Raw genomic sequence first — 26,785 nt, 5'->3', positions numbered from 1 at the left:
GTGCTATTTGTCAGTGCACAATAAACCTTTAAACAGCCTCTACGGTAACAATGGAGATGGGAGTTTGGGGATGCCCGACATTATGTTCTGGTCTCTGAGATAAGAATCAGGTGATTGGCTAGGCTTTAGAGATGTCCAAATAAATCAGCAGTCAGAAGTTAAGAGAAATTGGATTGGGAAGGCTGAGTTCAAAGAAGGCTGAAATTTACGAATGTCAAGAGCCAATACTCCCACTCTTGTCAGGGGCACTGGATAAGCACTGCTCCGTTTATCCCCCCGTACCCCCGCTGTAAAAGCTGATTCTGGTGACACCCATGGGTGACATCAGAATGACCTCCTGACTAAATCTGGGCTTGGCTCAGGCTGTGGATCCCTGGTGATGTAGAAAGAGCATGGCCTTGGCAAACCCAATGATAATCTCAGCTCTACCATTTACTAGCAGCTCAGTTCCCTCATCCATAACATGGGGATGGTAATGCCCTATCAAGTATAACCACTGTGAGAATGGAAGGATGTTAGCTAATACCTACGATGCAGGGAATGCACTCAATAAATGTTAGTGGTTGTGATGATAATGATATTGATAATAACAATGGCAACAATGATGATGACAATGACAATGGAGACAACATCAATGGCTTTGGGTGGAGGGGTGCTGAAGGAGCTTCTGCGTTCTATAAGATTACTCTGCTTGCAGAAGCAGGAGGAGCAGCCCCAGCTGGCTCTCATCTAATCTCCACACTGTTATTTTATGAATCTCTAGACCCAGACACATGATCTCAGCTGAAAGAGCCATGTTTCAATTTCCCCAAAAGCAGAGCCTGAGACAAGGACTTGGGTGCAGATAGTTTATGTAGAAGGTGATTCAGGAAGCAGGAGTGAAAGAATTAGGGGAGAAGGATAGGGGAGGAGGAGGAATCAACCTAAAAGTGCATTTTGAGGTCACTGGCATCATGCACCTCTGAAAAGTGTACAGAATGCCTTCCAGAATTGCCCACCTTCCAGAATTGTCCATTAGCACCCACCCCTCCATAGGCTGAGGATTATCTCCAGGAGCACCAACTTCCCTGCACTCCCAGGCACTTGCTTGCTGGCTAAGCGCGCTCTCAAAGCTTCAGAGAGGCTGTGAGGCAGTAAATGGAAAGAAGCACAGTATACTTGAGGTGGGCACTCACTGACAGCGTGAGTGTGTGCTCACACCTGCTTACACCTATCCTTGCTCTGGCTGAAATCAGAAGTAGATGGAGGGTGCATGATACAGAGCACCAAATGCAATTGCTACAGGCCAAATCTTAGCTCAAGTGTGGGCTCTTCCTGCATGCTGTCTCCCTGAACATGTGATTCACAACTGTGAGAGACCCCAGACCCCAGTAGGGTCTATCCTCTCCCATCTCCACTTCCTGGAAGGGGCTACCTGCACAGTTGGTCCTTCCACTTAGCAATACTCAGACCTATCTCAGATTCCAGAGCTGTGCTGTCCAGTATAATAGCCACTAGACACATGTGGCTATTTACATTTAAATTGATTAAAATTAAATAAAATTTGAGCCAGCCCTGATGACCTAGTGGTTAAAGTTCGGCACGCTCTGCTTCAGCGGCCCAGGTTCAGTTCCTGGGCATGGAACCACACCACTCGTCTGTCAGTAGCCGTGCTGTGGCAGCAGCTCACATAGAAGAACTAAAAGGACTTACAACTAGAATATACAACTATGTACTGGGGCTTTGGGGAGGGAAAAAAAAAAGAGAGAGGAAGATTGGCAACAGATGTTAGCTCAGGGCGAATCTTTCCCAGCATAAAGAAAAAAAGAAAGAAAGAAATAGGTAAAACTGCTGGTGGTTAAAAATATATATGTATTAAATAAAATTTAAAATTAAGTTCCTCAGTCACCCTGGCCACTCATCATTTCAAGTGCTCAATAGCCATATATGGCAAGTGGCCACCATATTGGACAGCAGAGTATAGAACACTTTTTATCTTGACAGAAAAGTTCAGTTAGACAGAGCTTCTCTAGAGTGAGCCTGCCTGCGCCCAAATCCTAGCTCTACCACTTACTAGCTGGGTAGCTCTGAGCAAGTCATTTAACCTTTCCTTGCTTTAACTTCCTAATCTGTAAAATGGACTTGTTTCAAGGATTAAATAAATAATGATCTATAAAGCACATAGTAAAATCTCAGTAGGTGTTAATTATTATTATTTCCCAGTCCCTCGGGCAGTTCCTATGTGAGTCAGGCAGTTGTTAAAGAGCCTTCAGCTTTGATCCAGGCCCTAGTCCCTTGGGGCTTATCTCTGGGCTCCTAAATTGTCTCCACACTCAGGATGTCCCTGCCATGTGCCCCACAAGTCTCTGAATAGAGATGCTGCTTTGGCCACTGCTTCTCTCTCAGCTTGTTTTCGGTCCCCTACCCTGACTCCAGAAGATGGAACCTGACACCTGACTACAAGCTGTGTCAGGGACTCTACTGCCTGCTTCTGGGAACTTCTGTCAGTATGCCTGACTCATTCTGCCACCATTTTCCCACCACGTGCTCCACCCACCCAATGGGCTTCTATACCCCCTCAGTGCTGAACCACAACTAAGCTAACAACACTACTTGGAAAACCCAGCTATCCTCCAAGACCTTGCCTTTCCTAAATGGACAGGTCTTATGCATGTTCCAGTTTGCTCTCAATCCCTACCTTCCCTGGAGAAATGGAATATTAATATTAAAAGTAACATTTATTGAATGTTTATTATGTAACAGAAACTTTATTGTTTTTATATGGATTTCCTTCCGTGATACTCATAACAACCCTAGAAGGTGGTACTATTATTATTTCCATGTCACAGATAAGAAAACTGAGTCTTAGAAAACTTAGCTTGCTTGTTCAAGGTCACATAGCTAATAAATGGTGGAAACAGGAATGTGGTGATGGCCTTAAACCAGTAGGAGGTCTCTTTTTTCTTTCAAGATGTTTGAAAGAAGGATGAACTGATACATACAACAACATGAATGAATCTCAGATGTATTATGCTAAGTTAAAGAAGTAAGACTCAAAAGGCTACATACTGTATGAGTCCATTTGTATCATATTCCATAAAAGGCAAAACTGTAGGGACCAAAAACAGATCAGAGGCTGCTAAGGGCTATGGGTAGAGAAATGGAGTTGACTACAAAGGAACACATGGCAATTTTTTTAGGTAGTAGAACCATTCTATATCTTGATTATGGTAGTGGTTACATGATTGCATGAATTTGTCAAAACTTGCTAAACTATACATTAAAAAGGATGAATTTCATTGAATTTAAAATATACTTTTGTTTTTAAGTGGTAAATAAAGCAGACAGTAATTTTCCTCTGATTGCCCCCAGCAATTATGCAACTGTGGGAATAGAGGAGAGCAAAATTAAAAGTTTCAAAGACTTAGAGGAGTAAATGAGCTTAGGTGGGACCTCAGGATCAGACTGCAAGGATTTGAGAAGAGAATTCAAGGAGATGAAGTAGAAACAGTGAGCTTAAGTCTTGAAAAACCTGGAGGTGTAGGAAAGACAAAAGATAGGCTTTGTGGGAAGAGAGCATTGAGGGAAGATTGTGTTTTTTTTTGCCCAGAATGAGAAAACTTGAACCCCTTTACTTCAAGAGAGAAGCTCTTCAGTGAAAAAGAGATTAAAGGTGGACCTTACCCATGTATTTGCCATCTCTAGGCCTCTTCATTCTTTCATGTAGATCTGAGTTTCCATGTTTTCCTTCCCCTTCAGCCTAAAGAACTTCCTTCAATATTTACTACGCCGCAGGTGTGCTGATAATAAATTCACTCAGCTTTTATTTAACAAAAAAGTGTTTTATTTCACCCTCATTTTTCAAGGATATTTTTGCAAGACATAGAATTCAAGGTTGAGAGTCTTTTATCTCTTTTAGAACTTTAGAGGTGTCATTTCATTGTCTTCTGGTTTGTCTTGTTTTTAAAGTCAGCTGTTATTCTTTCTTTATTTTCCTGACTGTAATCTGTCTTTTATTGCCCCGGACTGCTTTTAAGATTTTTCATTGTCTCTAGTTATCATCAATTAATTACAATATGCGTGACTGTAATTGCCTTTGTTTTAATCCTGTTTGGAGTTTATTGAGCTTCTTGGATCTGTAGGTTGATTGATTTTTTTCAACAAATTTGGGAGAATTTCAGGCATTATTTCTTTAAATATTTTTATAACTCAATTTCTCTATCTGCTCCTCCTGAGACTCCAGTTTCCTCTATGTTAAATTACTTATTGTTGTTCTAAAGGTCACAATATGAGACTCCCGTTCATTTTTTTTTTTTCAAATTTTTTTTCCTGTGCTTCATATTGAATTGTTTCTATCACCCCATCTTTGTGTTTACAGATCTTTTCCTTTGCCGTGTCCTAATACAAATATTACATTTTTCAGTTCTAGAATTTCATTGAGTTTTTAAAAATAGTTTCTGTTTCTCTGCTGAGAGTCCCCATCTGTTTACTTAAGTCCATCTTTTATTTAAATCCTTGAACATATTGATAATAAGTATTTTAAAGTCCTTGTATGATAATCTCAACATATCAGTCATCTCAAGAACTCTTTCTACTGACTGTTTTTTTTCATAATTATAGATCACATTTTCCTGCTTCTGCACACTTTAATAATTTTTTTTGTATGAGGGACCTTGTAGATGCTACATTGTTGAGTGTCTAGATTTGTTGTCTCCCTTTAAGGAGTATTGAGTTTTGATCTGGCACATGGTTAATTTACTGGTATATCTGCTTGACTAACTTTCAAGGCTTGTTTTCTAAGCTTCATTAGGGTAAGTCTAGAGTAACTCTTACTCTAGGGCTAAAGCAGTTTTACTTCTAAGCTGTGGCTTTTGTAGGGTCTCATCTGAATGCCCAGAGTGGTCAGCACAGTCTCACTAACATGGATGGTTGGAAGTCCTACGTCTCTAGCATTGTGTGATCTCTGGAATCTCCATTCAGCTCTTAACTCCCCAGTAACTCTTCTCTCCCAGGCTTGTGGCATCTCACCCTGTGCTTGTGCAGCTTAGTCTTCGGCCAAAGATTTAAGGAGACTCCTAGGCCTATTTCTGAACTTCCTTCTCTGAGCAGCTCCCTCCTCTCTGACACTCTTTCCAATAAATCCTACCTACCTCAGCGCCTCAAATTCCTATCTCTACCTCCTCAGCTCAGCCAGATTGCCAATGCTGTGCTGTGCTCCATCTTCCTGCACCACAAACAAGAGCATGTCCTGGATAAACCTGGGGCTCACCTCTTGTGTTTCCCTTCTCTCAGGGATCATAGTCCTTTGCTATCTGTTTTCCAACATCTGAAAACTTGTGCTTCATGTATTTTGCCCAGTTTTATAGTTGCTTATGTTCAGAAGGCTAGTCCAGTGTTATTTACTACATCAGAGTCAGAAGCAGAAGTTATGTGAGCATATACAGATTTGGGAGTTGTCTGTAGACAAGACTATCTTATTCTCTTCTCTGCTTCACATTGTTTTCAAGATAAAATAAAAACTTGCTGTTAAATACGGACAGAGAGAACAGTTTTTGGTGGTTACCAGGGGGAAGAGAATTGGGGGGTGGGCACAAGGGGTGAAGGGGCGCATTTATATGGTGACTGACAAATGATAATGTACAACTGGAATATCACAATGTTATAAACTATTCTAACATCAATGAAAAAAAATTTTTTAAAAAACTTACTGTTAAGATATTCATATCCCTTCATGATCTGCCTGACTGGCTTCATCACTGATCACCCCTTCCTTACAAATACATACACATAGACACACGCACACACACACATTACCTTGACCTACTGGTGGTTTTCCATGTACCTCTGGCTTTTTCTTATGCTCTGCTTTTGCACATACTGGGCTTTCTGCAAAAATACCCTCCCTCCCACTCCCTAACTGCCATGCTAACTCCCACTTATCCTTCAGAATGTAGCTCAGCTGCCGTCTCCTCCAAGAAAACTTCTCTGGTACAGTCTGGGTTAAATGTCCTCTTATTTCTTCTTTAAATTACTCTGTTTTTGCCTTTATCAAAGCTGTACTGCACACACTTTACTTAATTGCCTGTTATGGTCTGTCCTTCATGCCATCCACCCTACCCTCCAGACTGAACATCTCAAGGACAGGGAACAATTCTGATTCTTCTCATAGTCTCCATGGCCTAGCACAGGTTTTAGCAAACTTTTCTATACAGGGCCAAATAGTGTATATTTTAGGGTTTGCAGGCCAGACAGTCTCTTTTGTAGCTACTCGACTCTGTCATTGTAGCATGAAAGCAGCCATAAATAATAAATAGTATGCAAAATGTAAAACTTTATTGGAACAAAAACAAGCAGTGGGCTGTAGCTTGCTGACCCCTGACTTAGCACATAGTCTATGCCTAGTAAATGCTCATTCAATGAATTAATTAATAGATAGAATATTATATTGGAGGCCTCAGAGGAAATGCCAAAGAATGTAGTGAATTGCATAAGTGCAAGGGTTTTACCTGGAATGAAAAAGTGACACTTTTCTCTTGAGACCTTAAGGAAGGGAAAAAGGCTAGCTGAATGAAGAAGGCAGAAAGACAGAAAGTTGAGAAATTTCTGGCCTAACTGACAGAACTCCTCATGCAGCGTTTTTTCCAGGAGGCCGTACTGGGATGGAACCCTGAAAACTAGGACGGCTTGGTCAGAGTGAGTTCCTAAAGCAGCCAAGAGCAGAACGAGCCAGAGAGCAAGTACAAGCTGTGTCCTGGGCAGCACCCAGGGGCAAACCCAGAGAAGCCAAGTTCTGTAGCCAAATCCAAAGTGTCAGAAACCAGGCAGATTCTGGAACTGAGCCTAGGATGAGAATAACAAGGGTAAGAGAGAAGTGAGATCTGAGACAACTTTTATGAATCGGGCTGGCAGGTCCACAGCATTTTTCTGTTGGTCACTGGCTGCTTGGTGCCTGGATGAGTCTGTGGATGGGTTAACCTCGGTCTTCTCAGAAGAGTTAAGTAACAAGTTCACTTACTAAGAGATGAAAGGGCGAGAGGAGGCTGAGACTTAGAGATTAGAGGAGCTCTGGTGTAGGTACTACAGCAAATTCCATAAGAGCCCAACCAGGGCCCCAAACAAAGATTTGCTGAGATATGATGGGTGAGGCTGAGGTTGGATAACGGGAGGTTGTAGCAAGGTTGTACCAAGGTTGTAGGACATTCTCCAGTGAAGTGTTATGAATGGGTGTCAAGGAAATGAATGGGCGGCTTTCTGCAGGATTGGGATTGGCAGGGGAGTGCAGCCACTGGCAAAGCAGGCCAGGAAATCTAGGCTGTCACTGAACACCTGCCATACACAGAACACTCCGGAGAATCCATCTACCATGGAACATGCCTCCTCCTACTCCAGACAAAAGGCTGGACATAATTCTTTCATCAGTACTAGCCTTTTGGTATTGTTGTGAACACTAGTAATTTAGCACCAGCAACGACAACAGAAAAAGTGTCAGAAATGAGGTTACTACACATATATTCAGGATATCTCCCTGGAGTGGCTTTTCAAACAAATGCCCCTGGTTGGCTGTCAGTATCTCAAACTCACACATCTAATCGTTTCTTCCTCCCAGCTTCCCACCTGCCTCTGTCCCATCTATGCTTCATCCAAGCTATTGGGAGCAAACATCTAGACTCAGATACGTGTAGGCCACTTGAACACTGCTGGACTCGGAAAGAGGCGTGCTAAACCAAAGAGCTGTGGCCTTACCTGAGAGCCGAAGGAGCTGGCGATAGTCTTGGTTTCTCTGCCCCTGCCCCCAAGACTATAAGATGAGAATGACGTTGTAGTGAGGGTTGCATCTAGGAAAGCATTATAGCTAAGACATGTTTAATCCTCTTATCTAATTGTTCATAGAATTCCTGCTCTTACTGCCCTACCAGACTTCCCATGGGAGTCTCCTTGCAATGGGAAAGTTTCCTTGCTCCTCTCCCTTCTTTTGGATTCCCCTGGTGGATTCCTATAGTGCTTTCTCTCTATAATAATACAGAGAACTTTGTATTTTATAATTCTTTAAAATTGTCATAGTTCTTTCCAAAGCCAGCCCTATTAATCTGCACAACTCTGAGAAATAGTCCAGCCTAGTAATTTATTATCTCTATTTTTATAAGGTAAACTGAGGCTCTGAGAGATTGAATGACTGATTCATGGTCACAGGTGGAGGCCTGGAGCCCAAGTTGTCTGGCACTTGATCACCATGCCTCTCTCCCTACACCATTCTGCACCTGAATGACTGCCATGCACCTGACATTGTTGCCCTTTCTGATGTTGCAAATTGTTTTTCCATGGCTGCCTGCCTTGTCCCAAGGGAGGGTGTAGTCTGGTCCCTCGCCCTAGCCTAGTGCCTTACTGATATCTGTTATGTAGTTGATGTCATTCGATGTGTTGAAATTTGAATTAATTTGGTATGTTGCAAAACCATTGTAGGAAACTAACAACTATTGACTAGAAGGGTGAACTGGTACAATGACATTTTATTCAAGAGTAAGAAACCACACAGACATCCCACTCTTGAGGCACCCGCTTCTCTGCACACGTGCCTTTAGACTGTGAATCCCAGGATCTGGGGAATCTGGAATTCCCTGCTCCATCCCCTGTGCTCTGTGTTCTTGCTTCTGTAATGTCCCTGACCGTGCTAGGTTGTAAGTAATCTGCTTACCCATCTGCTTCCCCACCCCCGGCGTGTGAGTCCCTCCAGGACAAGCACCATATCTGATTCCTGTTGGTGTCCAGGGCCTGCCACTGTGCCTGGCACATGGTTACTATGAAAGCTCAATGAATAAACCAGAAAGACCCATGTGGGTCGATCCCATAATCCCCCTATGATTGTGCTTGTTCCTTTTCACTCATCTTCTTCTATATTATTATATATTTCTTATCTCCTATACTGAATTGAAGACAGGTTTCATGTTTTACTCATTTTTGTAAACTCTGTAACAACCAGGAAAGGAGGAAGCTATAATTATTGAGTGTCTATTGTGTGCCAGTAGTGATTGCACATATATTATCTCGTTTTTTAAAAAATTGAATTTAATTCTTATACTAGGTCCATAAGGTAGGCATTATCATCCTTGAATTACACAGGAGGGAGCTGAGACTCAGGGAAATAAAGTAATGGAATTTGACCAAGTTTACACAGCTAATAAGTCGCAGTGCCAGGATTTGAATCCCTGTCTGCTGGCTCTGAGACCAATGCCTTTCTTTTTTGTTGTTGTTTAGTGTTTGTTTTTTAACAGCATATGGGATGTCTGCGTGCATTAGCCCAGTAGGTGTCAGGAACTCTGCTGCTCTGAGACTTGAGTTTAATCACATTGAATCAAATCTGTGCAAGCCTGCTCCCAGATGATTCAAGCACGTATAACTGCCACCTTCCCATTTGATTGTTTGGATGAAATGCTTCAGGAAACATGTACTAAGCACTCGCAATGCATCAGGCACAGTCTAGGCACTGGGAATACAGTCCTGAAGACAGGGTCCCTCAGGGATCTTATAGTCTCGTGGGAAAACAGACGTGTAACAGTGATCAGAAATGTAATTTGTGTATGGGGAGACAGAAGACAAGGGCTTAGATCGGTCTAGGGTGGTCTTGGGAGGCTTCTGGGTAAATCATGAAGGAAGAATGAGTTGGCCAAGCCAAGAGGAGGAAAGCACAGAGGGAACAGCATGTGCTAAGCCCCTGAGGTACAAAATTGCCTGTAGGATAGGTCTGGAACAAGGGACATTTTGGTGGAACAGAGCAGGGGGAGCAAGAGATGCTGAAACTGGTCTCTTTGTGTTCACATCATGAAACAAAGGTCACAACTGGCTCCTAGCCCTTGCCCCTACATAAGCAGCACTCTTGGCTTAGATGACAGGTAGGACATTCTCCCCACTCAGGAAGTGAGTTAGAGAAATAGCTGAAGCATCTCCATCTGTCTTCTCTAGGGACATGACGGATAAAAACAGAGTTCGCATTTCTCTGAGTGTAGGAAATAATGAGCAAGCAATTGGGCAGACCCACATGGTGATGTCATCTGCCTGAGATGGGGCATGGCTGCCCTCAGCGGGACAGGAGGGTGGTGTTGTGCCCATGTTCTTGAGGTGCCCCTGGAGCAGAGGGCCCTGGGGTAGCAGGTGGCAGATGTAAACAGGATCAGGCCTGTTCAGAATCATTTACTTAAGTGGTGGGTGGAGTGGAGAGCTCTGCCCACTCTGGGCCACAGGGTGGGAAACTGCAAATGTCAGTTGGGTCCACCCAGTTCGAGTTTTCCTTTTTGCTATGCTTGCAGATCTTTAACTTGAGACTTCATAAAACCAACCAAAGAATGGCGGGGAACTGAGACAACCTATGATGAATTGTATGTAACTTAGTGATAAATATGTATGTATGTATATTCATCACATGCAAACACAAATTTAGTGTAGTGCTGGTGTTGACTCTCTGTTCCTCTCCTTCCTCCCCCTGTGACTGAAAAATCTTCAGGTTAAGGTCTGTCTTGGTCTTGCCCAGATTTTATTCTATTCTCCCCTGTGTTATCAATTAATTCCTTCCTGCAGCCAACTACAGTCATCATCACACATCACTCTCACCAAACCACTGTGGACTGGTCGCTTCCTCATATCCAAACTGCCTCCCCCATCCTTTAACATGGCTATCCCACCTACCCCTCCTTCTGGAAGGTACATGAATGCCAGCTAAAGACAACAGTGCTTATTCCCGGGAATTGCTAAGTCTATTCCCCGCTCACTCCCTTTACCTTTTGATCCTCGCTCACCTCCCCAGCTCTACACCCCTGCTCCCTCTAATGCATTCTTCACACTGCTGCCTGGATGATTTATCTAAAATTCAAATGCAATCGTGTTACTCCCCTGCTCAGAACCCTTCAGTGTTTTCAGACCCTTTCAAATGACATCCAAACTCCTGAAGCATTTGGAACAAGGCCATCCATGAGCAGGCTCCTTCCTACCTCCCTGGCATCATTTCCAACTCTCCCCTGACAGTCTGTGAGACAGCAATGCTAAATTACTTGTGGATCCCCAAACACACACAATGTTATTTAATGTTTCTGAGTCTGCCAGAAATAGCCTTTCCTCTCTATTCTGTCTTACAAATTGGATCAGCCTTCAAAATTCTCTGTCCTCTTCTCTGAGACCCTCCCAGACAGAAGTCATCATTCTGGGCTGCCTCTGTGTCTTGTTCAAGCATCTACCATTGCCCTGTTTGCATATTCCCAAGCCTTGCTTGCTTATAGGGACTGTCTTACTCATCACTGATTAGCACAGGACTTAACACAGAGCAGGTGCTTAGCCAGCACTGGTTGAACTGTTGTCCAATTATACCTCCTCCCCATTATTTAAGGGATTCATGTTTTAGCCACAGCCACACTGATACCTGCATCCTGATTGGCTTTCCCAGGTCGGGCCAATCACTGGTCTGCGATCATTGGCGGATCCCACTCCAAGAATTATGTGCTGTGGGAGTATGGAGGATATGCAAGCGAAGGCGTCAAACAAGTTGCAGAATTGGGCTCACCAGTGAAAATGGAGGAAGAAATTCGGCAACAGGTAAGAAAAACAATCACAGAATGACCAAAAACCAGAAAGGCAGTCAAGGCATCTCCTTAGATATTTTTCCCAACAGCTTGAAATTTACAGTACTATGTGCTGGAAAATTGGTATCATAGGAAGTGACATCTATTCGCTTGAGTTTTGGGGGATTAATATCAAGTAGAGGACAGAGGCACAAAAATCTATCTTGTTGTCTCAGATTTTCCCTGACTGCATTTGTGTTTTCTTCAGCTTGTGCTAAAAGCTGCTGCTGTGGCCGCATTTTGGGGATGCTATGTCTCTGGTCTCCTGGGACCCGATGCAGTGGATTACAGTTTTCTTACTGTGATCTTCTAGAGGGTTGGGGGAGTGACATTCAAGCTGTCTAAGCCAGAATCGCCATTTCCGAAAATAAGCGTTTGTCGGCACATGCTTGTTGCAACTATGTCTTGAGGTGTTTGATAAATTAGTTGGTTATTAGTCGTAATCATTATGGACTGAGTATCTTTTATGTACCATGTACTATGTCATGTGGACCCAGGAGCTGTACCATTCTTTAGGTCCCCACTCATACCACTGAGAGATAAGGGAGAAATAGCCTGTCATTCTTTCCGATTTGTTTGACTGGCAGTGCCATTATCCTTCATCAAATCTCTAGGAAGAGGGTGATGAGGGATCTTGAAAGAAGAGCTGCGGTTTTTCTATTGCCGTTCACAGGCTGTATTGTAGAGAGGTGACTCCAGTTTTGGCCGTCACTACCCACAAAAACCATTTGGGCCTGACAGAGCTTGGTGGTCAGCCATGTCTCCCTACCCACAAGTGCTCAGGAGGGAGTAAGGAAAGAGCAAACCCTGTTGCTCTGCTTGCACTCCCATCCCACGTCTCCTGAGACAATGTAGGAGGCCCCAGAGACACTGGGCTCGTGAGTCACGATGTGCGTGTGCTCAGAGGCCTGAGCAGCACAGGAGACCAAGCACAGCGGAGGCCCCCAGTGCTCCTCCTTGAAGTCTACCACCTGGACTCCAAGCTCCTACAAACCCTAAATTGAATGCAACAAAGGTCACCCTGACTCCTACTGTAATCCCCCGAGGAATCCTTTTGGACCAGAGTCAAAAAATGCTCAGGAATTAGCTTATGTTTCTGATTAATTTGATTTAAAGTCATTTCTCCATTCTTAAAAAAAAAATGTTTAACCAGATGTTTTAAGATTGCATGCTATTCATCACAGGTTTATCTGCCCAACTACTTGGCGTTTCTCTATCTGGCTGCCATGCCTCATACCTAGCATCACTCATTCAGGCTACAGCACAGCCACATTCATCTGCAAGGTCGTGGAGAGCTCCATATTGGTCCTAGTCTATCCAGCCTGTCCTTTGTTTGGCATCCTGAGGGTTCATGTTCCTAGTCCTCAAGCATGGAATTGTACACTGGCTTGTCAAGTTCTGTTGTGTGGTATGATGAAAACCATTTTTTACAAATAAGAGTTGAAATAAGGAAGTTTGCAAATAAATTAGATCAAGGTCAACGCCATCTTCATAATAATGCCAGTCTTACTCATTGGCTATTTTGAGAGGTTTCTGGAGAGAAGGGAAGCATGCACAAGTAGTGAGAAACTGGGACCACATTGTGCCAGTGACCATTACCTGTCATGTGTCATAGCAGTGAAAAGGTTGAAAAATGATAGATGGGACCCCCCAGCCTTAGAATGTCCCCCTTAGGAAAACGTTCTTTGCTTGATGTGTTCCTAAACAGCACACACGTGGGATTAGCTTCTGTACTACACAGTCTGCCTATCCCAGCTGGCTAGTGTTCCTGACATTAAGTCACGGTAATAAGTTTAATTATGGGTACTGCATAGAGGAGTTAAAAATCCCACTGAGCATGTCTCAGGGTCCCCTTTTAGGCCCCCTGGTGCCAGATGTCTGATTTTAGCTGTCACATCTAGTCTGAGAGGACAATGTTCTTATTCTAGTTTTACAGAAAAGGAGACTGAGGCACAGTCAATAGCTTGAGAATACCAGAACTTGAACCCAAGTCTGTCTGGCTCCAAAGCCTGGACCCAGTATCAGATACACAATTTTCAGGGCCTAGTGTAAATGCAGAGTCACTTGTTCAAATCAAGAATTTCAAGACTGTGACCCTGTGAATTTCACAGCACGGGGCCCTGGGAGTTTGCAGGTTGCACACCCATGAAGCTGGCCCTGCCCGTCCAGCTTCCCTACCCCACATAGCTGCCCCACGGAGAAACTTGTCTCCAGCCTCTGAAATAAGCCCTGTTTCCATTGCTCCACTAGCAATGCACCAAGCTCCCCAGCTGCTTGGAAAGTCGGTTGGATAGAGTGATTTCAGGGTCCCCTCACTCCAAACAATTCCTGGTTCTAAATATTCTTCTCTGCAAGCACACAGTTTATTATATTTTTCTGTAAGTCAAGTAAGAAACAACATAAAAAGGAGAAAGAATATGAATCCTCCTAGAATATAAAAGTGTCCTCTGTGTAACCGAGAACTTGTTTGAACACACTACAAACTAACACGGCGTTCTCAGCCTTTAATAACTTATATCCCACCAATCACTCTATCAAAGAACCTGAGTCCAACCAGGATGAAAATCAAAAGCCCTCTTTTCCCAAGAAAGGCATTTATATGCTTACTAGCATTCTCTTATGATAGACTTATCGCCAACTGCAAGTTTCAAGGGTGTTAAAAATCACAGTAGATATGGTTTGAGGTAAATCTTATGCTAATAGCTTTCAAACACAAATGAACAAAAATAATAATCCCATTAGTAGTGGAGAATTGTAATAATATTATTATGTATAAATTTTAATGTTACTATAACTGCAAAACACCAAGAAACTCAATGAAAAATTACAGCAGCATTATTGGCAATAATGACCCTGCTGGCCAGAGTAAGTGGGAGGAGGGCACAATGCACACTTCTTAGCAGGGGGACAGAGGCAAATGTGTCCTGGTGGGGACTGTGGATTAGCCCAAGGCAGGTGGAGGCAGTAGGAAATGGCAGATCACACTTTTGGGTAGACCCAGCAACTGAAAGTGAGCTGATATGTACTCATTGTTATGAAAAAGTTACACTAAGACCATTTCTACTTCATTAAGCACTCATTTATGGCATGGGCACTAGATATACTAGGTGTCTGGTTCTCTGCTGGATGCTGGCCCAAAAATGGTGCCCCTGAATCATTCACTATGTTACACATGCTAGAAAGGTAGGCATCGTTCTTGATTCTACCCCCTGTCTGAATTGCTGCCTTCTCTCTTAAATTCATCCAGTCACTCCCTCATCAGCACCGCCCCATCTAAACCATCTTCATGTCTTGCCAAAATTGTTGCACTACCCTCCTGATCGCCCCACCTCCAATCCTCTTCCTGTTATCCATACTGCCCAAGGCCACTTTATAAAACACGAATCTGATCATGCCACTCCCTCAATTAAGATATTTAATGCTCCTAACTGACCCTAGGATAAAGTCCAAACTCCTTATCATAGCTTGAAAACCCTCCATGATCCAGCCTTGTCTTACTTCCCCCATCTTATTTCTTGTTGCAGCTCTGAGGTTTGCCCACGCAGAACCTCTTTCAGTCTCTCCAAAGACCATGCCCTTCTTGCATCTGGGCCTTCTCTCAGCCTCCAACATCTTCCAGTTCCCCTTTAAGTAGAGAACTTCTATTTATCCTTCAGGACTCGGCTTAAATGTTGCTTCTTCCTGGGAGCCTTCCCAAATTCTTTACAAAATTGGTCCCCTTGCCAGGTTCTCCCATAGCACCCTGTACCTCCCCTATCATTACCATCATCACATTTACTGTCAGTCCTTGTTTGATGTCTCTCCCTCACTAAACTGGAAAGTTCAAATCTGTGCTTCCATCACTATATCCTCTGAGTTGGGTATAGTGTTAGTTGCTTCATAATTGTTTCTTGGGTATATTAACTTATTCATTCAATAACTTTACTGAACACCTACTAAATGCCAGGCATTAGAGATACAACAGTGATCAGATCATTCCATGCTTTCATGGAGTCTAACAGAGAAGACAAGGAAAAAATGGTTAAATAATTATAAATTATGGTAAGTGAAAAGAAACCAACAAGAGGTGACATAGTGGTAGGGATGGACCTTTTTAGATAAAGTGGTCAGGGAGCATCTCTTTGAGGAGTGACCATTAAGTGACACCCAAAAGAAAAGCATAAGGAAAAGATCGTTCTAGATGGTGACAACAGCATGTGCAAAGACCCTGAAGTAGAAAAGAGCTTATTGTGCTTGAAGAACTAAGAGAAGACTAGTGTGGCAATAGGAGAGAGAGTGAGTGGGTATGGGGCACAACATGAGACCAGAGACCTGAATGAAGGACCACGTTATCTCCACTCGGGAGAAATTCCCAGATTGGGTGGGACAGGCAGATCCATAAATAACTATTGCCGTACAATGTACTTGTTTCTTTAGGGGAATCTCTGCATCAGCTCAGTCTTTCATGTTTCCAGATGTCCACCTAATATCTCCAGTGCCTAATAGAGTGTCTCACACATAGCAGATGCCCCACAAATACCTGAATTGATTAATTGACAAGCGAGCCATGAATGTCTCTTGCATAAAACCATGAGCTGTGAATGGCCACTCATTCATGAAAAATGCACTAGAAACAACACTGCAGCTTTTATATTTCTCTGGATTCAAGGCTTCCCTGACTGTAAGAAGTCAGATACTGGTGGACCCTAATATAGGCATTATTTCATCTTCAGGAGGCCTGGCTTTGGCAGATTACTCAAGCCAGCCAGCAGGGTTATTGCACCACCTGTGGCTCAAGAATCAATACACAAGCAGGTGTTCTTTTTCTTTAAAGTTGAAAGAGTTTATAAGGCTCTGAGAACCGGCAGAAAAGGTTTGAGAATTTTCTTTTCTCATCTCCTTTAAATCCTTGGAGATAATAGATAGCCACTAAACTTTTATTTTTCCTGATTTTTCTAAACTTTTAATCACTTTCCTCTAATTAAAACCATTGCCTGATTTTTGATGTTTTCCGTGGACATGACATGCTGCCTCATCTGGTTGAGAAAGTCTCACACACACACACACACATATTACCAATTTTATTTATAATAGTAAAGCTCCAATGATCTTCAGTGCCTGTGAGAAGTAGTAATGTATAATAGCTGTAAGTGTTGGCTCTGAGTCAAGATTTTCTGGGTTCAAATCCTGGCTCCATCACTTACTTACTGTTTGACCGTGGGCAAGTTACTTAACCCCTGTGTGCCTCAGTTTCCACTTCTATGAGATGAGGACGGTAATAGTGCCAACTCCATAATTACCGTGAGGACTAAGTGAGCTGATAACTATAAAGTGCTTGGAGCAGAGCCTGCCCCGTAGAAAGCGCTCACTAAACATTACGTGTCATTACTACGTTCTCATTCTTGGGTCTCTGTTTCCTCATCGGTAAAATGAAGGGTTTGTCCTAAGACCTAAGAGCCCCTGCAAGAGATAGAAAAGTTAATGATTCTAATTGTTCAAGTTCGTCACATCACTCCTCAGCCTGAGAACACCTACAAGGTAAGGACACAGCTCCTTTGCCATCCCCCAGACTCTGTCTCTGCCTGGCCCTCCTCCTGCTGCTCAACAATGTCATCTTCTGAGAGGCCCTAACCCTCTATCCCAAAGTCGACCCTAAACAACTTGAGGACAATAACCACACCCTCATATCAAAAAGGAGCCACAATAAAACTCCATGCCCATTCCAACTCTATTCCTGTGCTCATGCTCTTCCCTTTCCTTGGAATAGCCTTGCCTGGATACCCACAGGAGCTAGTTCAATGCCACCTCCAACACAAGGCCTAGAGGCAGCCAAGACCAGGAGATCTTCCCATATGCAACAGGACACCAGCCAGGGGGTGGAAATGCGGACAAGGCTGCCAGCCTAAGGAAGGAGGTGGTCTAGTGAAGTCTCTTGATTGTAAGTAACAGGAACCCACTCAAACTAACTCAAGAACAAAGGAAACTATATAGTAGGGAGAAAGTAGAATCATGAGAACACAAGTTAATACTGAGTACAAAGAAGCCTGATGAGAGCTATAACTGGAAGGCGTCAGGCTGAGGAAACCACTGCCGCTGTCCCCTCCCCACCCTCCCCTCTGCCCCAGAGTCCTGTGGTCTTTTCTATGCTCTTCTCTGTGAGTCTCTTCCCCCATCCTTTCCCAATAGACTTGCTGTCCGTGCTTATTTATGTTGCACATAGCCCAAAATTGTGGCTATACAACTTTCTTCCTGTCTTCCCATAGCCAACTGAGCAGTTCTGGTGACTCTTAGTTGAAACACGGGAAAGACAGATTGATCATTGGACAGTCTGTGAAAGGGTGCCCCCTGCATCAGATTTCTACCCCTCATCCAATGAGTGACTACTGCCATGTAAAGAACCACCCAGCCTATTACTCTACATAGGGGCTGTGGGTAGGGCAGTTTATACTAAAAGGAGAATTAAAGGTAGAAGGTAAATTGATTGAGTGGCTTGGCAAGAATGAAACCGAGTCTCAGAACCCCAGCCAAACGACCAGAATTCAGGGCAGGATGTCAATTCCACAGGAGGGAGGAGCACTAACGTGAGCAGAGGCTCAGCGCAAAAGAGAGGGGAGATCAGCAGAACACCAGGACGCGGAGCTAAGCCAACTGGGCGAGAAATGCTGTGTCTAGAGATTGGTTCAGACATTGAGGTGGGACCAGGGACATCACTAGACCTAAGCATAACGATTTGGAAAGGCAGAGATCAAAGAAAGAGTATGGGGGCCGAGAGCATTGTCAAGACCACTTATTTGCCCTTGCCACCTTGCATTGTTACTTAAGAACCATGAAAACAGTACAGGGGGCAAGTAGGTAAGCTTTAAGGTGGCTTCCTAAGTCTTTGACCTTGAGTAGATTACCTAACTAACCTTCACTGAGCCTTAGATTCTTCATTTGCAAAATGGTGATAATGAGAATATGAGCTGCTTATGTTGGCTATGAAATAATACACATACAGTACCTGGCTTGAAGTATAAGCCCATTACTACTCTTATTATTGGGACAAAAAATTAAATTTGAAGGATTTATAATCCCCTTCTATGAAGATGCCTTGATTTTATTGGGTGGAAATGCAATTGAAAGAAGAGGTAAACTGTGCTACCTAAAAGCTGCTAGAGATGAAGACCAGGAAAAAGGAGAAGTGAGCAGAGCAGTAAGGCCAGGAAGCTGAAACAGAACTAGAATTTTAAGGAGTGAGAAGAGACCTATATGAGCAGCTGCCATTTGGAGTGGAAATCAGGGAGAGAAGGGAGATCCAGAGTAGACTTAGTGAATTTGATTTCTAAAAGGAGAGACATCAGGGGCCCGCCCGGTGGCGTACTGGTTAAGTGCACGTGCTCCGCTTCAGCAGCCTGGGGTTCGCAGGTTCGGACCCCGGGCGCCGACGACGCACTGCTTGTCGAGCCATGCTGTGGCGCGTCCCATATAAAGTAGAGGAAGATGGGCACACGTGTTAGCCCTTTTTGCTTCCTCAGCAAAAAGAGGCAGATTGGCAGTGGATGTTAGCTCAGGGCTAATCTTCCTCACACACAAAAAAATTTTTTTAAATACAATAAAAAAGAAGAGACATCAAAAGAGAATATTTAGCAGTACACTTTGCAGAACATTGTGTGATGTAATTTACCCTCTGCTGCCTCTGCAAGAAACATTCAGTAAAGACCTACAATACTTTTCAAGGCTTCTTGGAGTCAGATTGGGTGTCATTTTTTAGGTGAGTCACCCAGCTGCACACGGCCCGCAGGGATGCCCAATTTTATTTCAGTTACATTAATACTATCATCCACACCTCCTTTGTCCTTCCCCATCTCATTCAAGGCTTAACTCTATGGAATGCGTGTAAGTGGGCACTTGTGGTTGATAGAAATAAAGTGATACTGGGGTGGGAGCAGGAAAGGAGTTAAATAAAGATTCTCAGATACAGAAATTAGAACATCATTTGAAAGGTATAATTTGAGTCATATGAAACCTCTTGTTTGCTTTCTGTTGAGTCTTCAAACAAATCCAAATCACAGTAGGACAAGTAGCCAGAGTGATTCAGTGATGACACCCATTCTCGAATAAAACTGGCACAGGCTGCCTTTGTGGGAAGGATGCAGAGCCTGCCTCATAGCAGCAACTTAGAAGTTTTACACCAGAGCATCACCGATTCCTGGGAATTTTTCTGAGAATCTCTCCATGAGGGAAATGTGGGACAATTTTATTCAACACTTATATATTATTTAACTCACTAAAAATTTAGTTTTACAGCAACTGAGCCAAAATATTGCAAAACAGAGGGCAAATTTAAATGGGGAATAATTAATAAATTGCCTTAAGATTGAGAGGGCAATTTGGCAATATCTATCAAAATTGTACATATGCTTTTTTTTCTTTTTTTTTTTGTGAGGAAGATCAGCCCTGAGCTAACATCCATGCTAATCCTCCTCTTTTTGCTGAGGAAGACCAGCTCTGAGCTAACATCTATTGCCAATCCTCCTCCTTTTTGTTTTTTCCCCAAAGCCCCAGTAGATAGTTGTATGTCATAGTCGCACATCCTTCTAATTGCTGTATGTGGGACGCGGCCTCAGCATGGCTGGACAAGCGGTGCATTGGTGTGTGCCCGGGATCCGAACCCAGGCCGCCAGTAGCGGAGCACGCACACTTAACCGCTAAGCCATGGGGCCGGCCCTACATATTCTCTTTTTATTGTGAAAAAATGCATACCATAATATTTACCATCTTAACCATTTTTCAGTGTACAGTACAGTAGCGTTGAGTATATTTACATTATTGTATGTATACTTTGTAGCTCGACATAGGCATTCTATATCTAGGAATTTGTCTTTTAGAAATATTCTCACATAAAGGTGTTTGAGGAAGGATATTGAAGACAACATTGTTTATAAAAATAAGAGATGGAAAGAAGCAATTTTTTAAATCAATAGAGGACATATTAAAAATCCTGGCTGCTTTTATTTTTTTTTTCTTTTTTTTTTTTTTTCTGGTTGCTTTTATATAGTTAAATACCATGCAGGTATTAAAAAGAATAAGGCAGCTCTGTACTAATATAGAATGCTCTCCACTGCGTGTTGTCAGGTGGGAAAAAGAAGAAGAGTGTCTCTAGCTTGCTGCCATCTGGGAAAAAAGGCAGGTGGGTCGAAGTCAAATGATTATATGCATGTATAACATTTTATATGCATGGACTCTCTCTATGAACACACACCAGGAACACACTGTCTCTAGAGCAAACTGGGAGAATAGGGGTCAGAACTGAAAGGTGTGTTCACATTTCACCATATGCCCTTTTGTACTGTTTGTACATATACATGTTACCTTTTTAAAAGAATATTATTTAAATAAACAAGGAGAACTTTGATAAGAAACTGAATATTCCAAAAAACCAATACTCCAAACTTAATCTGTAAATTTAATGTGCTCTCCCCCAAAATATCAAATACTTTTTAAATTATACAGGCTGATTCTATGGAAATGAAAAACTAAATAGTCAAGAATAGCCAGAAAACGTCTGAAAGAGAATGATTTGGAGGGAGAAGACTAGCCAAACCAGATACTAAAAACTACGTTATAAAACTACATTAAATAAAACTGTGTGAAGCTAGAGCATGAGTAGACAGATTAATAGAATCTAATAGAAAGTCCAGAAATAGACCCAAATTCATTTGAAATTAAGTATATGAAAAAAGTATAATTTCATATCACTTGGGGAAAGGTAGATTATTTAATAAATGTTAATGGCACAGCTGGAAGCCGTGAAAAAAACAACTTGCTCCATACCTCCATCCTTAAATGAAAATAAACTCCAAATATATCAAAGATTTAAACATTTAAAAATGACGACATAAAAGCATTAGAAGAAAACATGAGAAAATCATTTTTATAATCTAGAGCAAAGCCCCTTCCAAGCATGTCACAAAACTCAGAGGTCATAAAAGAAGAGATTGATAAAGTAAACTAAAAACATTTTTAATTGTGGAAAATATTATTTAAAAATATTAAAGATAAAGGACAAAGTAAGGGGAAATATTTACAGCCCATTTGTTGTTAGTGCCGTGGAGTCAATTCCGACTCCTAGTAACCCTGTGGACAGCACAGCTGAACCCTGCCCGGTCTTTTGGCGCCATCCTCTCACCTTCTGGCGCTCTATCAGACAGTGATCCACTGCTATTCATAGGGTTTTTATGGCCAGTTTTTTCAAAAGTGAGTAGCCAGGTCCTTCTTTCTAGTCTATCTTAGGCTGGCAGCTCTGCTGAAACCTGTCCACCATGGGTGACCCTGCTGGTATTTGAAATACCGGTGGGATAGCTTTCAGCATCACAGCAACATGCAGCCGCCATAGTATGACAACTGACCGATGGGTGGTATGGTTCCCTGGCCAGGAAACAAACCTGGGCTGTGGCAGTGAGAGCACCAAATCTTAACCAGTAGACCATCAGGGCTGGCCATTTGTAGCCCACACAGTAAACAAAAGGCTAATTTCTTTAATATATAAAGAACTCTTATGGGTCAATCTTTAAAAGACCAATAAACCAATAGAAATATGATCCAAACTCATGGATACTTCTCAGTAAAGGAAATTAGATGACTTTTAGACATTTTAAAAGATGCTCAACCTTATTTGAAATTACGGAAATGCAAATTCATTCCACAGAGCTACAGTTTTTGATCTATTAGACTCGTGATAACCATATGTTGATGGAGGTGTCGAAAATAGACGCTTTCATATGCTGATGGTGGCAGTGCCGATTGGGGAACTCTGTGGAGGGCACACTTCTCTGAGTCAGTGGCTCCTACCCAGGAATTTATATCTGCAGATATACTCACATACAGGAACGTGCTATTTACTGGGCATTGCTTATAACAGAAAGAGTGGGAAAACTTAAATATCCATTAATAGGGGACCAGTTAAATTAAAATGAGAATTTGAGATTAGACATAGACAAGACAAATCGTTTAGTTAAAAAAGAAAGTGCAGCAGATTATTTATGGTTGTTCCATTTGTGTTATCTTGTTAAAGACGTGTGCTTACATCTCCTGACGAGTATGTAAGAGTTTGAATAGTGGTTACCACTAAGACATTGTGGGATATGAAGAGGAGGGAACGTTTTAATGTATGCCTTTCGTGCCTTTTGAATGTTATACCATGTTATTGCAATATCTATTCAAAAAGTGATGATTTTATAGTTGAAATAAAAAAGAAATAAGCCAAACACCTAAGCTTAGGGATCTTTGAAAGACACCACATAAGAAAGCACAATGTGTGTCCTTGGTGGATTGTTCTCACCCTGGTGACCGACAGAGCTTGTCTGGACTCTGGTCATGGAGTCAGGCCAATGTGGTGCCAGTGTGCACTGAAAACCCCCCTGAGCACACCGTCACAGGGACTGGGCTGTTCGGAGGTAGAGATTTATCATCCAGTTGGACTGAAGCAGTATACTCACAGAAAGAGTATGAATCATGACCAAGGAGGAAAGCACAGGTCAAAGTTGGTGCCTGGCCTCAGGTCTGAGGGGCGAGGCCACAAACACAAAGACCCTGGAAGCCCAGACAGGATGGGAAGGGCTGAAAGGAGCCCAAAGCCCCTTCTGGTGGCCACATGGCCTAGGAGGGCCTGATGTCTTAAAGGATCAGAGAAGACAGGCCAGAACTTTCTCCAGAAAGGCTCCAGAAGTGATCACAACCACCCTTCTTCACCTTTGAAACTACCAGGCAGTGGTTCTATATGCTTTAAGGTTTAATATCCTGCAGAAAAGAAAATCTTGTCTGTAGATTGTCCCACATACATGGGCCCAAGTCCTGCAGGAGCTGGTCTGAGCCTCTCTCGTGAGAGTGTGAGCTCCTAAGTCAGCGTTATGCAAAGTGTGGTCTGTGGACTGGTGCCCATCTACTGGCCATTTGCTACCAGTCATGATGTGCTAAGTTCAGAAGTTAAGAATAAGCATTTAGAAATAACAATTTGACAATGTCAATGAATCTAATAATAAAAGAATCGGAACTTCGATTTTGTATGCTTTTGCTTTTTTTTTTTTTTTACTTTTTTTCACTATTACATTTTAATTATATTTTACCAAAATACAGTCTGCAACAGATTGGATATTTTTAAAACAGCCACAAACTGGTCTTTCACTACAGAGTTGAGAAGCATTGTTCTGGAGGCAAGGACGGTTTCTGAGCCATCTCTTTACCGCCAGTACCTGAGTCAGCATAGATGCTAATAAATGCTTATCTGAAGTCACCGCAGTCCGCAGGTTTTTTTGGATGAGAAAACTGAGGCTCAGAAAATATATGAGTTGCCCAAATGCTGATGGCAGCACAGATCTGCACCCTGGGACTCCTGACATCATGTAGTACTTTCTCCTCTCTCTGCTAAAAGAGAGGAGGCATAGGCAGCCCTGAAAATTTCACCCTGTTGTACATACTCATCCAGTGTACTGAAAAACTTACTTCGTTTTCACCAGACTCTGTGTTTCTGAGACATTTTATAGCTGGACTTTCCAATGAATATTTGCCATCTAGTGGTTAAAAAAGGTGTATGCAACTAGCATAGACTTCATTCATTCATTCATGTGTCAAACACCATATTTGGGAAATCACTTGTTCTTAAGAGGCTCTTGGTCTCTTGGGACAGATTGACATAGAAATAGGTGATGACAACACAGTGCAGTTTGGGCAGGAAAGTCAAGTGCAGGGCAGCCTGCCGGCACAGAGCAGGACCTTCCTCTGCCTTGGGAAGTTGAGGTTTCATGAGCAGCATTAAATTCAACATTTTGATGCTCAAAAAATATTAGCTCCTTTCTCGTCTCCCTGTTGCTGGACCATCAGGACCAGGGTAGCAGTTTTTGTTGCCACTTTCTCTGTATGAAGATGGATTCATGAACTGAGCATGTTAGGAATGTGGCCAGTACATGCCCTTTGGTTGAATGGGGTAGCTGTCCAAGAGCTGTATCCCTCGCCACCACTACATCTGGTCTTTAGGTCTATTTTGAGAATGTGCTGTTCATTTCCCACCTCTGGTCAGGGCATCTGTGGAATGCCCCTCCTGTCTGTACAGTTCTTCAGTTCTCTCATCCTGGAGCTCTCCTGAAGCTAAGCCTGGCATTTCCCATGCAAACAAGTTCTTCCAGCCCATAGAAGATGCCCTCCATTGAACCAAGAGCCACCCACCCAGTAGTCCAGCTGGCCTGGAGTGAGAGATGAGTGGCATAAAGGGGTGGGGGATGGCCTGTAAAGGGAGGTTGGGGTCATCTCATGAACGAACTTGAATACCAGGCTGTGGAGATTACATGTAGACCAGTAGGAATAGGGCAGCCATTGAGGGTTTCTGAACAGGGACGTGACCAGAGACCAGGGCATTCGTTCATTCAACTAATAATTATTGACATCTATTGTGTGCAAAGCACTGAGCGAGACCCCGTGCTTGGCCTGAAAAGCACAGAGATGAATAAAACCCAGTGTGGGAGACACATGACATCACCCTCCTGGGTTATAATGCGCTCTGTACCCCGTGCAGCAACTTAAAATCCTTGTCTCAGAGAAGGAGAGAAATTAAATTGTCTCTGAAACTTCACAGTATATGAAATTAGCTACAGAAATTATAGAACCATAAGTCACACTTCCAATTGTTCTGTAACTATGTAAACATAGCAATTTTTCCTTAGGATAGGAAAAAACAAACAGAAGAAACCGGAGCCCCATCTCATGGAGAGACATTCCGCTGCCTCCTCAGATTCTGCCCCCACATTACAATATGTCCCCTTGACACCATGTAGCCAATAGTGCTTATAAGGCCTGGCTTTGAGGGCTAAGGGAGACAGAGGGAAAAGCACATAATTACAAGATGATGAGCTAGGCATTATGGTAGAGTTTTGTACAAGGTTACATGGGGTACTAGGGAGAAAGTATCGGTTCTGTCCAATTCTGTCTTGAATGAAGGACCTCACAAAACCATGAGCTGAATGTTGATGGATGAAGAGAGTTTGCCAGGTAGACAAAAGAGAAGAGCACGCCAGGTGGTATGGAGGTGGGAAATACCGCTATGAAACTGTAAGTGATTCTCTGTGGGTGAGATGGAGTCAGGTAGAACACGTTCATTCACTCATTCTTTCCGTGAATGTTTCCTGTGCATCTATTGCGGTCAGTGCCCTGAGGTAAGCGGGAAAGCATACTGGGGAGCATAAGACACAGATCTTACCTTGAAAGAGCTCAAGTACTCAGAGTTCAGAGAGGCAGAAAACCCAAAAGCAGTACACTGTCTTTGCTTCAGAATAGGAAGGCAGAAAGAAGGCAGGCAAATGCTTCTTTCAAAGGCTTGCTGTCGTTTTTTCAACAGCATGTGGCTTATAGCTTCCATTTATTGAGTCTCTACCCTGTACCAGGCACTATGATAGATTGACCTATTTACAGACTGACCTATTTCAATGAATCTTCACATCAACCATATAAGGGGATTATTATTAGTTTCATTTTCCAGACGAGAAGACCAAAGCCCAGAAAAGCTAGCTAACAAGCCCAAGATCACACAGCTAACAGTCAGTAGCACTGGAATTTGAGTTCTTTCCTTTTTGCTGGCTCTTTACTTTTCCTCATGTTGCCTCTCCATTCCTAGAAGAGCTTTCATTCCCCAACTATATCAATCAGAATTCCACCCAGCCTCCCATATCCCACTCTGTCATGATGCCTTTCCTGGTCCTTCCAAAGGCATGTTGTTCTACCTCCTCAGTCTTCCGGAGCATCTTGTATCCCAATTTGGCCCATTTCTTGCCTCGTATCATGGATGTCTGCATCTGCCTCTGGAAGAAAGAATACAACATAAGAGTCAGTCTGAGCTGGGCTGTGCCCTGGACCCCAGTGGGGCTTTACATGTGGATTGTCACACATTGATAAGTGTCTGTTGCATTAAGTTGAACACCAGCCCTTAGTTCCCTGTCAGAAGGATGCTTTAGCACAGTCAGCCATTCCACCTCCTTTGTGTCCACAGTTAGCACCAGTTCTCCAAACTACAACCTATTTCCCAGTAGGCTCCAGTTACAGTACTTCTTAATTTATCTTCCTATTCAAAAGCAAAATTACTGCTTCATTAATCAATGGGTAAAGAACACCAGAAATCTATTAACTGGCAAGCCAGTACAATTCCAAAGGGCATTGATCCATGTACCTTATGGGCAGCCTGTTCATTGGTAACTACAGCT

The 26,785-nt window shown here is 42.8% G+C and overlaps 1 protein-coding gene across 1 annotated transcript in view; it reads left to right on the top strand.

The window, feature by feature from the left end:
• Nucleotides 1–26,785, top strand: part of SPON1 (spondin 1) — a 250,084-nt gene that overhangs the window by 135,392 nt on the left and 87,907 nt on the right. The window contains exon 6 of the mRNA XM_004418457.3: nt 11,408–11,556. Coding sequence (XP_004418514.1) covers nt 11,408–11,556 — 149 coding nt within the window. The remainder of the gene's footprint in view (nt 1–11,407; nt 11,557–26,785) is intronic.

This window comes from Ceratotherium simum, chromosome 7 (assembly GCF_057802395.1).
Source record: "Ceratotherium simum simum isolate JZ-2026a chromosome 7, ASM5780239v1, whole genome shotgun sequence".
NCBI lineage: Eukaryota > Metazoa > Chordata > Mammalia > Perissodactyla > Rhinocerotidae > Ceratotherium > Ceratotherium simum.
The sequence above is the reverse complement of the archived record's forward strand: the minus strand, read 5'-3'. Positions and strand labels throughout refer to the sequence as shown.